Genomic DNA, 16,585 nt, shown 5'->3' with positions numbered 1-16,585 from the left:
GCTGCACGCACATTCGGTATTGACATGTCACGATCATGGACAGTTTTTCACAAACTCTTGTTATGTAAGCAAAAAATAAGAGCTTAGTGAATCCATACTAGAACCTCAGTAGTAGTGTCCACTTTGAGTTGAAGGTTGTAAACTCTCAAAAAACTAACTGCATATTAAAAGTAACTGGTCCCATGACCTATTTTTAAATCAAAATTATTCAAATGTGTATCATCACATACAATTAAAACTCACTGAAGAATGTTAAACCAAGTCATGCATCGGTCTGTGATCCGAGAAATTGGCTTGTGCATGCTTCACCCCTGCATCAATTTTAAAAAAGAATTTAAAATCAAGAAAATCTCTAGATGAAATCTTTAAAAGTTTGTACTTGTAGTTTTGCAGATAAGGTCCTATTTACGGCTGCTATAATCTGATGGTTGCTGGTTTGCTTGTTTGAGGTACCTACCCTAAATGGTATTCTTCTGTTCTTAGAAAATATCAGACCCACTTAAGTATTTAAACTTTATTATTTAAAGAATTATTAAAATGTATTAATTTATCATTATTTAGAGGTTTGACAAACCTCTTTCCACTGTACACATTTGCTTCACAGACTACTATAGATCCAATATATCATATGCAGAGACAGTCATATTCGCAATGCAAAACAGCTACAGGCCTACAAATGAAAAACTCTTTCGATGAGCGTACTTGTACCAGTGACAGTCAACATTTCCATATAATACATTATTTCCAGTTTCAATAAAAAAATGTAAGGCAGTTGCTTGATTTTGCAGAGGGCTGTTTGAGATTTTTACATTCAGGCTCACATGAAAAAAAATTATAGAAAAATACATTATACTATATGGAAGGACCACCTTTTTAAATTGCCAAAAGTACATTAAGTCCAGATCTAAGTCCATCAGTTATATTGCCCTTCGGGCACTAATGAGAAATAAAATTATAATATAATATAAAGCCTATGATAAGATCCCATGATAGTGAACTTAGAGTGACAGAACAGGAGAGTGCACCAACGGAGTGTCAGACACGACAAAATTCTCATTTACCACACCTCACAGTGTGTTTGTTGTTCCAGCTTGGGAACAGGGCGTGAAGACCGTGGTACGAGGAGTCACAAGCCATCCTGGTAAACACCTAGGTGTAAGAGACAACCGTGCACAGAACTCATTTTAATGCCGGAAGCAGCCATGAAAATGCACACATTTCTGTCTGTTTCTCTCTCTGTCTCCTGCCCCATGAGGCATCGCAATTATATGGTGCGTATTCACGCAGGGGGGTTGTTTACACTGTTCGGTACAGCAAATGCTCCTGCTTTGTCTGTGCCGTTTGTCAGCAACGCCTCCCCCTAAGAGCTGAGTCTACTCAAGTTCGTGAAGTTCCTCTCAGCGACCCTCCCGGCTAAATGGGCCTCTACAAGGTGTTCTGTCAGGGTGTGGGCTGAGCTTCCAGCCGACTACGCCATTCCCAAGCTTGGCATGCAGCACACGATATGACAGGTACCTGGAATTTCTGCGCAAGACGGAGGCAGGTCAGGGGCAATTGTGACACGCTCATTTGTAGATGGGGCCTCGGAGGACTGTGGGGACGGCGTGATGCAAGGTGTCACATGGCTCCGCTTTTCACCCGCATTTCCCTACAAGCTCAACGTCTGACTGTTTTTCAGAGCCAGAAAAACTGGGTAGGATAAGAGGAGTCAGGTCCTGTGATTTGGGTAGCTTATGTGGGGCTCTCTCTCTCTCTCTCACTTCTGTTCTCCAGGGGTACGTGCCATGTTCTCCCAGCAACCCCAGGATCTGGTGGTGGTGGCGGGTCAACCAGTCACCCTGCCTTGCTCCATTCCAGGATACCATGGCGTCGTGCTCTGGATAAAGGATGGGCTGGCACTGGGTGTTGGGAGAGACCTTTCAGGTAAGACTGTGACTGCTGCCAACTCCCTGAGCCTCCAACACACACACAGACACACTTTAATCTTTTCAATATGCCCTGTTTTATTATTTCAACTCCTCATTGAGGGATTTCAGATTTTTTTCCCTTGCTGTTTTTGTTTCTCGCCAGCCCCTTGTCATTGACGTGTCAATCAGCGGGCCGACAAGCACGCAGCGCAGCGGTCCTGCAATGCACGGGCTTTCATTTGAATTTAATCACAAATTAAAAACACTCCATGCATCCCCAGAGAGTCCATCTGATTCACTGATAGCTGCTTTTCAAAACCTCATGAGTAGTTTCAAAGGTATTTGACTTTGAGGATTAGCTAAGTACTGACACAAAAGATTAGCCAAAGCCAAATTAGTCTTTCACAAAGAACTAACCCTCTAAAATGCATAAATACAATAACACTTAGCACAGGAATGAAATGCTCACGGCAAAAATACATTTTAAAGGTCTGGTTTTGTTTTAATAACATCGGTAAACAGGTTTTAATGAATTACTTGTCCCTAATTATAATGTCCTTAAATAATTACCTTAGTGGTTTAATTTCCAACAAGATTGCTGTATTTTCATGCTAGCGGGCTGCATGTGCCTTCTCACGGAGACCAGATCAAGATTTGTAGAATCTTATTAATATCAGAAGACGCTAATGTTGTCTTTTATCAGTGTCTTATGGAAATATTTACTGCCTTTAAAGCCACAAGTTTCTTCGATGCTGGTTTGGGCCGAGAGCGAATCACCTATCCATATTTTTAACACCACCATGATTTATTGAGCCATCTGCTGACCTTGGAGGTTTGGAGACTAAAGCAAAACGCATTAATATCGCCACTCTAGTGGCCACCAGCGGTATTGGTTTACGTGGATCCCCTTTTCTGCCTCACTGTTATGTCTTAATACCCTGACAGCACTCTGTATTCAAAGCAATAGATTAATCCCAGCGGGCCCTTTCTAAAGGCACGGGCCCTTTTACGATCCATATGTTTAAGTATACATTCCATGAGAGCCACCCTGGTCTTTTGCCCTCTAATGTTCAGCGGCTGCTCCTATGTGCCACTCTATCACAGATAGCCCTGCTTAATTAAACCCACGAGGGCGACGGTGTCCCTTTACAGCCATTCTGCTTCCCAGGCTTATCATGTTAGCTTGAGTGTTGGTGGGTTAGGAAATGACTAAGAACATTGGCAGATAGGGCCTACACACTGCAGGGTTACTACAAGGGTCTGGGAAAAGGAGGTGCGCTTGGCAGGTGAGGAGAGGCGGAATGGCTCAAAGCAGTGCTCAGTGGGGCCTCCTAGCATCTCGTGCCGTGGGTCAAGCAGCGCTTCTCCCTTTACCAGGGGTCAAAGGAAAAGCAGGGTGGAGTAGCGGTGTTTGTTGCCGCAAAGCAGCCGAGAATTACAATGAACCTATAAAAGCAACATGGGATTTCTGCATTACAGATGTAAAGCAGCAGCACTTTGGACAAAGGACTCATTTAAATGAACTGCAAATCCAGGACCTACTGTTATGTATTAAGATGAATCACGCTTCACATTAAAGAAAACAAAATACACTCGCTAGTATTATTACTACTGCCTATCACACAAAGTAATAAAGTCTACAGTGAGGAGTAATGACTGTATTTGGAACAAGGTGCTATCAGAGGGAGAAAGCGACAAGCATCTAATATGAACATTCAAGCAATTACAAGCATACTAATAGCTAAGGCCACAGGATTGTGGACTGAACAAAGCTGGTTAAGGTACAAAGAGGAATCTGCTGTAATTGCTCAACATCTTCAGTAGAATGAAATTGTAAAAAGCTGTTGAAATGTATATACAGTATATATATAAAAACATATATGTAACAGTGCATGAAGACCGTGGTATGAGATACCATATTATGTATACACACACACATCATCTGAAAACCCCTTTTCCCATACGGGGTCGCTGGGAGCTTTGAGCCTAACCTGGCAACACAGGGTGAAAGGCTGGAGTGGGAGGGGACACACCCAGGACGGGACGCCAGTCCATCGCAAGGCACCCCAAGCGGGACTTGAACCCCAGACCTGTCGGAGAGCAGGACCCGGTCCAACCCACTGCACCATCGCACCCCCCTACCATATTATATATAAAAATATCTAATATTTTTTGTGAGAATCATTTAGAGAAATTATAATATAGTCATGGCTCAAAGACAAATATAGCAAAGAGGTCTCAGATGTCACCTGGGCATTTTTCCTAAGTTAATTTCAGTAAACAATCAGGTATAGGAAACCAAAAGTCATTTTAGGTGGTTTGAGTAAGAAAAAAAAATTCTACTTATAAATAATGTAATGAACACTGGCATTTCACGGAATAAGACTATTCCATTAATAGCAGGTGGTGAAGTGTTTACGGTGGTTTGTTTAGGACGGGCTGCTGCATTGAGGAGAATAGTGATTAAAATTATTTTAAAAATCTATCACCATGCAGACTATTAAATTTGAAGACAAAGGAGGCTGATTCCTATCGGTCCCCCATTCTCGTTAAATCCCCCTTTGTTTCGCTCATACTATTTTAATTAAAAAGGAAGACGGGAGCTCAATGTCGCACCAATACACAAACGACTCTCATGAATATGTATTGTCTGTTGCGCCGCTGTTAACAGTCTGCATATCAAAGCGGTCGGCGGAGAGCCGCACCGCTGGTGGATAGAGCTGGAAGCCACAAAATCTCTGCCGTTGTGCACCACACAAAAAAACCACAGTGCTTTGGTCCACTCTGGCACCCCCAACAGATCCACTTATCCATTGACACTCCACTTTGGTCTCCAGTTTGCCAGTGGACACCCAGAATTAGCTACTGCCGATGTCCATTGGCCCCGCCACCACCACCGTCACCCCACTTGACATGTGGCAGAGATGGCCATGTGCCTTGTGCACTGACATAAATCACTGTTCCCTCCTCCCGTTTGCAGCAATTTCCCCACTATTGATCCCTCCATAAAGGCTAATCCATTCCTCCTCTGATGGATTCATTACCTTTAATGGGGCTATTTTACATCGTTTGCTGTCGGTGACACGCGTTGTCTTTAGGAATTCATTAAGATCCATGGCAGTATTATTTAATACCCCTCCACTCCTCTCGTTGTTCCCTTGTGAAGACCATAAGTGGGGGGGTCCATTACTGTGTCTGAATGTAGTGCGGCTTTCCTTCCCTTGGCCCTCAAGGCACGGATAACTCTCTTTCACGAACTCATAGATCCTCATCAAGTCAGGAGGCAGAGTCCTTCTCCTCCAGGGCTACCACATTGATTGATGCGATGGACATCAAAGGGTCACTCATTTTAGGTGTCAAAATCAGCCAGGTGTATTTACCCTGGAAGGCAGAACAATGATAGCAATCGCAGAACTCACAGAGCAATCACATTCCGGATCGTGAAATTGGCTCACTGAGATCTGCAGCATCATTATTACCTTGCAGCAGTCCAATTGGCTAATGATGTCTCCATAACCTACCACATATGGATTGCAAAATCTAGCTTGCATTTATCATAAACAACTTCCTCCTAGCTTATAAAGTTTCTTGAAATAGTTGCAGTAGTTTCATTGTCTGTTCTCAAAAAGAACACAACACCCACTGAACATCACCTACACTTCCATTATGCTTTCAAGCACAACCAAGCATGACTTTGAAAGAGGGATATGTGAATATAGGCTCTTTATGGCTCTTCATATCATAGGCCTCAATCTCTATTCTACTTACAGGCTTGTGTCTTTCTAACTATTTTCCCCATAAAAAGCACAACAGGAACTCTTTAAACTAATCTATATGAAGCATCTTAGCTCCAATGCCATGAAATACCATGACATAATGTTTTACAATGAGCCTAAAATCGGAGACGGTTTTAGCGTGTATCTACAGAAGTGCAATAATAGATTGGACCGGGCAGAGATAGCTTTTAGCTGAGTCCTTGAGTCCAACTATTGAGACCGCCATGCTACAAAACTCCAATTATCATTCATTGCCTCATTGGATCCCATTCACTTTAATAGACCATGAAGTACCCCTCATTTTCCCATTGAGGGAAGAGTTACTGTCTATTATAGCAATGTGCATTTTATCTTCCCACATACAGCTTTTAATCTCTTATCCTGGGTAATGGAAGGAGGGGACATAATAATAATAAAAAAAAAACATCAAATGTGGGCCATAATAAGAATGGCTGATATTGGTAAGCACTGGCAGAATGGCTGATGCAGGGTCACTACACGAGACAGCCAGATTGAAGGAGACGTGAAAATTAAACTTGGAAAATGCCCCAGACCAATCGCAAAAGGTCAGCCTTCAGTTTAATAGAGGCGAGATCAAACCTAACTGCGCTCAGTAAATAACATTAATGACCATTGATTCTGTATAAAATACTGTGGTTTATTTTGCTGCCGAGGAATCAATAGCTTTGCTGAATAATCTATTAGCGTTTAACACACAGCAGGAGATTGGTTTGTTTGCGACAGGGGTGGAGAGTATTAGCTCTTATATTTCAGACTCCCGCGCTGGTGTTCACATAACCGTGCAGGAGTATATTATCCTTAACTATCAAATCGGATCCATTGTAATGGCATTTGCCACATCAGTCAGCAGATTAATTTGTGCTGGCTTGATCGCAGCCAGACTGTCTTCATTTGGGTGCAATAAAAAGATATAAAAACCACATTATACAGTATTGTCCTTTCTAAAGGCAGATTCGATCCACAGCTCTCTATTCTTGCTTCTTTTATTTGGTCTGCGCCTTGCCTGCAGCTGTACTTGTTTTGATAGGTTACGTGAACACTGGGCTCCTTCCAGTTTTGTTTAATTATTAGCAAAATTTAGTTTTGACCTTGTGCTTGCCCACTTGAGCATTTCTTTCCAAGACAGTTTATTCACTTAGCAGATGCTCTAATTCTCAGTAATGTGCATTGCCAAAGACCCAAAAAAAAAAACGCAGTACATGCAGGGTATCCGCCACGCATTTCACAAAAAAAAAAAAGAAAAACATCACTAAGAAACTTAATAATAGAGTGATTGGTTGTCCTTGAAAGTATAGTAACGACAGTTGTTGTATGGAGAGACTGAAGGGGGAAAATCATAGAACCGTGCTTCTCTTTTTGAGGGCACACATGTTTTCCATCCACTTGATTGATCATCACTTGCGATTACTGATGGAATGCTCTTCCATTCAGTACTTAGTGCCTGATGTCAAATGACAAACAGCGTGTAAAAAAAGTGATCATCTAGGAGGTGTGAGTCGAAGAAGCGCACAACTGCCTATGATACCTCCTTCCAGGCACAGTATATTTGGCTACAATGCAGCAACTGAAGCAACAAAATTGGAGAGGGAAAAAAAAATCCTGAAAAAAATGTTATTTGTTCCAAATTTGACCATTACTTCATCTTAAAGCCGAACAGCTCAAATAATGAGTTTTGCTCAGTTTATTCCGAATACCATCTTGAGAGACTGGGACTGTATCGTAAAACTTTATAATCAAATGTACTCCTTCCTGTGTCCCCATGGGGAATTTCACTGGACATATAATTCGCAATGTAAATTCCCTTATTCCATATTTCAAGTGTTTTAGAGTCACTGGATTTTACTCACATAGTAAAACAGCAGATTTTTCTGAAAAGGCCTCTCTCCCTGTTATTAAACTATAAATTGCCTGACATTGTGCCACCAAAGCATATTTCAATCTCCCCATGTCTAAGCACAAACAGAAGTAATAAAACTATACTAAGAGCCCTAGTACAGAGAGGTTTCCATCCAGAACTTTCCATCATTTTCGGTCATTTTTGTCATTATATTTCAATGTATTGTTTGCTCTTGGGGTTTCTTCTAGACTAACTCATTTGCTCCTTTGTGGTGGACATGTATGACAGACAGCGAACACTTTTTTTAGCAATTTAGAGTGGATTACAGAGTCTAAACTGTAAGCTAGTCATATCTTTTTCACTGTGGTGTTGTTATGTGATTTTTGGAATGAGCAGGTAATAAGTTGGGGAAAGTTAGGAAATCGTCTCAGATCATGCAGCAGAATTTTGTTGGGTAACCATCTGTACCAGGTGGCTGGCTGTAAGACACGAAATACTACTTGTCGGATTATTTGTAATGAGAATGACAGGCCAAGCAAGTCTAATTTTGGAACCTGTCAGTTTCATCAGTGAGGGGGCATTAATGCCTTTTTAACAGAGCAAAAGCTCAAAGGATGCAAGTCTGTTGTTGATATCTTTAGGAATGTAAATGGTAATTCCTTTTACATCTGTGATATGGCTTGTTATAGATAGATCTTCTGTTTTTAATTACATTTGAGAATATATTTGCCTTAGTCTTGGTATGATACATATGAGGTTTTTTTTTTTTTTTCAAATAAAGGTCATATTTAGCTTCAAGCATTTTAAAGGCTTTTAATTGACAGGAGATTAAGAGAAGGAAAGTTCAGGTCTCTCCATATTATTTTCTCTTCTGTGCTTTTTATTCATGTCCCTTTTCTCTGCATGTAGTAAATATGCAGTGATACACACTTACTTTTTTTTTTTTTTCTCAGAATCAAGTGTATCCAGCTAAACTCCGTAGCGCAGCTTGAGTCCATGCTTGTGTGTCCTTATCCGTTATAATACCCACCACCTAAAAGTCTCCTTTAAAACCAAAAAAAATATTTGGAACCCTTCTATGTACACGTGTGTCAACAAGTCAATCCTAATTCACAGCAACCACCCGCATGGTTTTCATGGCAAAGGAGGAACAGAAGTGGTGGCTGGCCATTGCTTTCTTCCATACAAGTCTGGGGGGGGTGCAAAAACAGTTAAGAATATGTAAAATCTTCACAATCTGAGCAGGACTGCTGAGTGGTTCATGAGGAGTGAGGTACTGGCTTTGCCCTCTGTGCCACCACGCTCCTATGTCTGGAACCCTTAGCCAGCTGCACTTATCTACTCCTCCATTCTTGTTTTACTTATAACTACTATTATTTCATAATCCACAATCCCCCTAAAGGAGGACTTTAAAATTCTTCTTTAATATGTGTAAAGTCGTTTTACATGCGGCCAGTTGTTTTATCATATTTATTAATAAATTGTTTGATGAAATTGATTATTAAGCTGACACCTTTGTCCAAGAGATAGTTATAGAAAAAAAGTACAGAAAAATCACATTTTAAAGTTCCCCTAGTCTTCCCCCTCCTTTCCAACTTTCTGAGCCATATTGTCCCTCCTCTGCAGGTCTAAGAAAACACCATTTACATGGGCGAGTATTAATAGAAGAGAAGGCAGGGAAGCTTGCGGTCAAAGGAAATTGGGTGACCTGTTTGCGAGCTGCTTTTCTTTTGCGTTCCAGGCTACCCTCGTTACTCGGTGGTAGGTGATCACAGCTCCGGAGAACATCACCTCCGCATCCAGCGCGTGGAGCTGATGGATGATGCTGTCTTCGAGTGCCAGGCCATACAAGCGGCCATGAGATCGCGTCCTGCCCGCCTTACTGTGCTGGGTGAGTTAGTCGCAGCCAAAATTACTGCACACCGTGCTACGGCACCTACACACAACGGTGATGGCTTATTTAAGTTACCTTTTGTGTCTTTCTTTCAACATTTCTTACCACTCATGTCACTGCAGTTATTTTAACAGTCGCTTTTAACAACATCAGAGTTCAACTCAAGCACAATTAGGACAACAAATGGAGCAATATAGTCTTGTACAAGAGGAAAAAAATATGAATAATGCATTAAGTCTTACCATGGTTTATTAAAGCAGTACAGCTGTACAGAGATCTGTTTTCAGTAGACGTGTCATCAGTCCCATGAGTTTTTACAAACAGCTATGATCTTCATTCTTATTTCTTTTATTTAGATCTACTTTACACCACAATGTGTTTTTAGTCTGCATTTCCTTTTTTCAATCGGCCATCAGCAAACATTTTTTTTTCTTTTTTATAGTTCTACATTTTCTTCCTTCTTGCTGTCTGCACATTTCTGTCTTTTGCACAGCAAGTTCAGTGAGTTAATTGACAGATCTTGGGATGTGAGAGAGGAAAAAAGGGAAGGCTCAGAAGGGGGATTGTCCTCTCTTTGAGTGACCGAGCCTCTGCATCGATCCACTCTAATGAAAAGTGAAACTAATGATCTTTAAGCAAGGACTCAGGCACCCAGGGCAGATGAAAAAAGAAGAGACAAATTATGACCCGGAGTCATTCATGTCAGAGCTCCCTCCTGGATTAAGGAAATTAATCGATGATTATAAGCCCTTACTCTGCTCAGACCTAAGGAACCACAGCGTTGCCATTTTGTTTACACTTCAGAAGTTTGTTTACTGGCTTCTCTTAATCCCTCTTGAAACTTTGGGGCTCGGAAACTCCAGGCCGACACATCTCATAAAGCATCGGTGAGCATCTGTCTCTGGTTCCAGGTTGATTGATGGGGCTCTGATTTAAGCATATTTTTATCAGATTGCCTTTGGGGCAGGTGAAAGGCTCCTGATTATTATCATTAATCCACCCCCTTTGTTCATTGTCCAATCTCTGACTTGCAGCATTTGTCAGTTGTTCTCTTGGAGGCAAGAGAAAAAGGTCAGTGGTTTAAGGTTCATTAAAATGACTAATTACCACTAAGAGGGGACTATTTGTTTTTATTTCGCCTTGGCTCTTTAGGAAAGACAAATTGTCTTTTTTCCAGGACCTGCCTTTGTTTTCAGTTCGTCTCACCCACCCTGCCCTGAACTCTTTAGCTTTAGCACACCAACAAGGTAATGAAATTAGCCTGCAGTCACTTTAACTTATTGGTTGTTGCTTAAGATATGTAGTCATTGATCATTAAAAAAATCTAATAGTACAACCCCATTTTGCACATTTTGAAAATATCCTAGGCCCATCCTCTTATGTACTTGTTGCTTTCTTATACACACTGTCTTTTAATATCTTTTGCACTATCCTATGGGAATACGTTGCTCTCATCAATGATATTTGGGTTCCGCTGGCAGGATTTTATTGGGCGTTCCACCGTCTTTGCGAGAAATGAGTTATACAACTGCACCAAAACAACAATAGTGTACTGTTGAACATTCATTCACCCCACCAAGGTAACCACCCACTTTTATGAAATTTTAGAATTTCAACCTTGAAAAACTTAGCATTACTGTTCAAAAACTGAACATTCAATCTACAGAGGTAGTATAAGACAGTACATTTCCTGCATTGTAATAAATCAACTTAAATTTCTTTCACCATGGTCATAAAGCACAGTTTTTTTTTCCCTCGTCTTGGGAACAAGGCCACGCCGGCACTGATTTTAGAGGTTTTAGACTGTAGAGGAACTTCAGACCATCAATAAAACATGAGATTACTTTTTTGTACAAAAAATCCACTGAACTTTGAACCCCATTTGAGAGGAGCAGAATGTAGGGCTCCCTTCCATGGCCAGACTGCTGAGTCAGTCTTGATGATCTGAATGCAAAGGGTACAAAACGGATAACCCCTGGGGCTAATTATTTTGTGTCCAGCAGGGCGGCGAGCTTGTAGAATTGAGCCTAAGGGCACAGGGTACACCGAGTGGAGCGCCAATCTTCAAAGGTCACCTATGCCTTTAAGTGGGTCTGAGTGGCAAGACGTCTTTTTGTCCCCCTCCAGTTGCTGATATTCATAACATTTACCTTTAAGAGGGGCACAGGCAGCTCTCACAGGCCTGCCACGTCGGCACAAATCCCATCGCTATTGATTCTGCCTGTTCGACATTTGAAGAGCTCTTAAACACACAGACCCCAATGTCTCTTTAAATGAACTGTGCTGTTTGCGTAATTTGCTTCTGCTGTGTAAGGCCTGAGTGCCCCCATCGTTTTCTACTTTGCTTGTTAATTCCCACCGTAACCACAGCCTTCGCTGGCACCAGCACTCTCCAACATGAAAGACAACATTAAAGGGATGCAAAGTATTGCAGCGTGTTGTAATACATACATAAGCATTCCCTCATAATTGGAGTTTAAAAATGGCTCATTACGAACTGTTTACTTTGCAGCAGATGAACTATACAGAAAACTGATGGGTCAGATCTTTCTCCTTCCTTCAGTCACTGTCAAGCAGAGCAGTAATTAGAATGACACAACAATGGGAAGATCGAGTTTCCTTTACAATGACGTTAATGACTGAAAAGCATCGGGCTCGCCAACATCTTCGAGTCTTTGACTGTCCGACACATGCATTCATCACTTAAAGAACAGTCTGGAGCCATTTAGATTATTAGCCCCAAATGGCACGGAATGAAACACTCAATTGAGCAGAGCTCTCCCCTCAAGCCGCCTCTTTTTAAGGACACAAAAGATGAGTAAGGGCAGCTGGCTGATGGCTAAACCCAGGCATGCCTCAGACAATCTTTTTAGTAGCAAAATGGGATTTTTTTCTTGGGAAGCTTTCTAGTTATTATTTTCTTGAATGGTTTAGCCCATCTCAGGCCGTAGAGGTCAACAACTCTGCTGGAGTTCAGACCAAAGAGAAGCCTGGGGAAGCAAGGGGAATATCAAACGTTTGGCCCACTCCAGTCAAAGTTCAATCCTGCAGCCATAGCCAACGTGCATGCCTCCCGTTTTTGACGAATCAAGTTGCAAAAGAAGTTTTATTGTTATGCCCTTGGTGAAATGATTGATAGAGTGTGTGATACAAGTTGTCATTATTTTTATTACTCACCCCTCCATACTCTCCACACATCTCCCTTCCCGGCCCCCAAACATTCAGCACACACCTTATTTCATTTTAAACTCTGCCAAAACAGACAGCCGCTTGAATACCCAGGGCAAAAAAATGCACACCTTTGCTTTGTGCGAACATCAACTTTGTGCTTTTGCCAAATGTGTCCCTTCCTTCAGATTTTTTTTTTCTTTTTTTTTTATTTTTGAAGTCCTTCCTCTCTGAACCAAAATCTGTCTACCTACCAATTCAGCTTTTCAGGTCCCTGGAAAAGTTATTTTCAATTCAGTTGTTATTTGTTCATCTTTTGTTACACAAAGTTAAAGCTGATCTGCAAAGCAAGAGGACTGAATTTTATCATCATTGAAAATAAATGTTTCTGCTGTTCTCAAGGTTCCAGTGTTAAAAAAAAAAAAAAAGAAAACAGTGAAGGAGAGCTTTGAGATGTTGAAATTGAATTTTGTTTGTTGTCTCAGAAAAGAATCAGAAAAGAAACGAGTGATCGCAGGTAAATCACACCATATCAAGGTCAACAGAGACAAATGAATAATAGATATCATCTTTATTTGACCCTGACAAATTGACAGTTGCTGAAATTAAAGTGTGAATAGGTGCAACACAAGAAATAAGAAAGATTAAATAAAAATCTACAAATGTAAAAAAACAAAGAAGACAAGATACAGGCCTTTGGGATAGCTTTCAAATTGTCAAAAGGTAAGAAAAAATGGAGCTTTATGTGTTGCCAGGCAATTTTCTGAGGGAGGAAGTAAAAGAAAACTGGTTAGTTCACAGAAGAAATACTAAACTTTGAATCCGCACACTGTAACATGCCTGTTAGGCTCTTTCAGTCCCATTCACGGTTACGCTCTTTTCTCTCTAAAGTGTGGGCTTCAATTTCCATTTATTACTCTGCTCGTATAGCACTCATCTCCCAAACTTACCTACCGATTATGATGATTCTTAGAAAGAAAGTATTGAAAAATCTCATTCAGCAGTTCACAAAGTCCGCTTGCTCTGCGGCTCTCTTTTATGCGGCCGATTTATCGTTTACAAAACCCAATTTTGCTGAAAGCAGGTGTAGCTACTCGGGTCAGGTCACACAGAAAGGGGAGTGTTCGTTACAGATCCAGAAACCAGGCCCGCCTATTCTATTATCAGTAAATTGAGTTATAAAAAAAAAAAAAAAATGTACGTTTTACGAACATGTAGCAATGTTATAACAACTTTACATCCATAACTCTTATTTGTCCTATTTGGTATAATGTTCTTTCCATCAGATTCAAGTCTAAGCCCAATTCTATTTTGAGGGTGGGAGGGCGACAGATGTGTTTCTTCACAGATGCAGTAAAAACACAGCTGTCCTCTTGTGTCATTCTGCGGCGGTGAATAGCTCTTCTTTCTTCAGCCTTATTTATAAGGACAAATGGCTGCAAGTGCAAGAATGATGAGGAAGAGAACCAAGACGAGGAGCCTGATGAGTTGTGTGTGCAGGAACAGCGTGTGGAGCGAGATGCAGAGAGACCGAATTACTTGCCCCACTTCTGATAAAGCAACTTAAATATCGCACCCGATGTTGCCGAGCAGTATCAGGAAACTGGAGATGGGTGACGTCACTGGTCTTTCCAAACCAGTGGGGGGCAGCTTTGGCTCAGCATTTTGTAGTCCCCTATGACATCAGCTTCCACCTTGTCCCTGCCAACTACGCCACGGTGCGACCTGTAGCAGACACAAAGCGGCATCTGTTTACCGCAACATCTCTGCTGGGTTTTCTAGGTTGTGTTTCCACATCCGTCCATATTTTCAGTGTTTTTGGGTCATGTTTTCCCGCTCGTGAGTCAGCCGTGACAGAGGGATTAGTTGGTGGCAGTTTACCGAGGGGCAGAGCTCCCACTTTTGCACTCAACTTTACTGCAAAAGGAAAAAAAATATTAAAGTCTCACTCTTTTTTGCCGACCAAGCTCACGGGAAGGGGAGAAGTGCGCAAGAGAGGCAACCGCACCATCGTATCCGGTGCAAACAGGTGTAACTTGACAGCACCAAAGGGTCCCTGTGACTGGGGCCGCGGACACCATGCATGTCTTCTGTCTGTGCGAATGCTGAATATTTTTCAGGAGGGGGTAGATCCATGGGCATGTGGGGAGGGGGGTTTATCCATCAGGACCCTAAGAGCTGCCAGCTGCTCCATGTTTCGGGCTAGGAACAGGGAACATTGTGGTGCTAGACACGTCGGCAGAGGCAAGGGAGTGCCGCTTGCATGCCGTCAGCCCCCCTTGTCTCGGTGTGCTCGTTTGAAGGGTTTTCTCATTCGCTCGGTGCTAAATTGCTTCCCCCTCCTTCTCCACGCACAGCTGTGTCAGTGCTTACCAACTGCTTTTCGAGTGCTGGTCCCTTTCAGTTGGGCCACTAATAGCTTCAGGAGTTTACTGCCAACAAACCCCAAAGTTAATAGAAAGGAGGTCTTTCCGTTGCAATCACTGAAGCGACAAACTGCGGATTTAACCACCCCCTCCTGCATAGGTTGTAGGGCCAGGTTGTCTCCAAGCTGAATGGACAGTTCTGTTCCATAGAGTCTATTTGAAATGCCCAACGATATAACAGAAGCCAACAGCTGGATAATGGCATACCTATTTCTTCCCTGAAGGATTTTCTTAATTTTCATTATATTTTTCCTGTGAATGAAACTATACTGGATATGATTCCCTTTGTTGCCTAAAATTTGATGGAAAATGGAACCATGTAGCCTTAGCTAGTGGACATGTGAAACAATCCTCGCCTTATCTGTCACTCCGATGGCCGTTGCATTTCCATTAAATCTGAGCCTTCTTTAATTAACCCCTATGCCATCTCTTATCCAAATGTGTGGAACAAGCTAATGTGTCTCATAACAGGTAGATCCCTACACAACTTTCCTTACTGCAAAGCGATTGCCAGGGGTCCCAACGGAGATTAGCATACATGCCTGTGACTGCTGGGGTAATGGGCACCAACATGCCATTTGCATGTCATGAGAATTGGGGGCATGTGACATCTTACAGAATGATATCCATTCTTCTGCGATGGGCATTCCATGAGAAACATCATTTTATTCTGTTACTAGAACCAGAAAATGTACTAAGAACAACCTGAGATTCAAGCTTTAGGTTCAATAAGACCGGTCATGACCCAACCTTTGCTTCCTTTTACCTCACCTCTGCCTTTTCCTTGCCCTTCACCAAAATGACTTTTCACTTTCTAGTATAGAGGCTGAGAAATAACATGAACAGAATGTGTTGTCTGTTGATTGAGGGGTTTGTGGGACTGAGAAGAGGAGAAACAATATAGCCCCACAGCAGTAAGGAGGAACTCCTTCTAGCCAACCGGTAATTAAAGAGGAGCGATCAATCCATTCCCCGACCAGCCCATGACACGTCTATCGAGAGGCCGCAGTAAAGCACTAATTTGCAGCGATTAAGGTCTGCCCAGTTTGCAAACAGGAGCATAATGATAACAGCTGGTTGTGGCTGGAGTCTTGACCTTTGTGCTGCTGTTTGTGATGAAGAGAAGAAATATCCACTCAAAAGTGAACATCACTGATGGTCTGGATAGACAGGTGAGGAAAAAAGGCCCTTTATGACCATCACTGAGATGCCCTGAGATTCATTTAGCCTGTCGATAGTATTGCAATGAGAGCTTTTTCATGGTTGCATGCTAGAAATGTCTGTGAGGACCTCAGGTGTAAACATGTCCCAGGCTATTGTAGAAAGCTAACAGGTAAAGAAGGGCTTCTTGACCAGCAAAGTCTTGTAATGGATTTGTATTTTCCTTTCCTCGTGTTAGCAGACTTGCAGCTGAAAGGGTTTTCCTAACCATGTCTGCTGTAGATTCTGAGGGCAAGCTGTAACACATGGCAACACGCAGTTAAAGAGCTTCCGACCCCAGTATTGGCAGGGCACTGAAGCAACACACGCAAGCTGCCTGTTTTCTCCAGCTCCCA

At 42.0% G+C, this 16,585-nt stretch overlaps 1 protein-coding gene across 1 annotated transcript in view; it reads left to right on the top strand.

The window, feature by feature from the left end:
• The first annotated feature begins 1,784 nt into the window (after positions 1–1,784).
• LOC108932189 (kin of IRRE-like protein 3) overlaps positions 1,785–16,585 on the top strand; it is a 58,507-nt gene continuing 43,706 nt past the window's right edge. Inside the window, exons 1-2 of the mRNA XM_029255688.1 lie at positions 1,785–1,923; positions 9,283–9,432. Coding sequence (XP_029111521.1) covers positions 1,785–1,923; positions 9,283–9,432 — 289 coding nt within the window. The remainder of the gene's footprint in view (positions 1,924–9,282; positions 9,433–16,585) is intronic.

The sequence above is a fragment of the Scleropages formosus genome, chromosome 10 (genome assembly GCF_900964775.1).
Source record: "Scleropages formosus chromosome 10, fSclFor1.1, whole genome shotgun sequence".
In the NCBI taxonomy this organism is placed as follows: domain Eukaryota; kingdom Metazoa; phylum Chordata; class Actinopteri; order Osteoglossiformes; family Osteoglossidae; genus Scleropages; species Scleropages formosus.
Note: the sequence above shows the minus strand (reverse complement) of the source record. Positions and strands in the feature narration are given on the sequence as shown.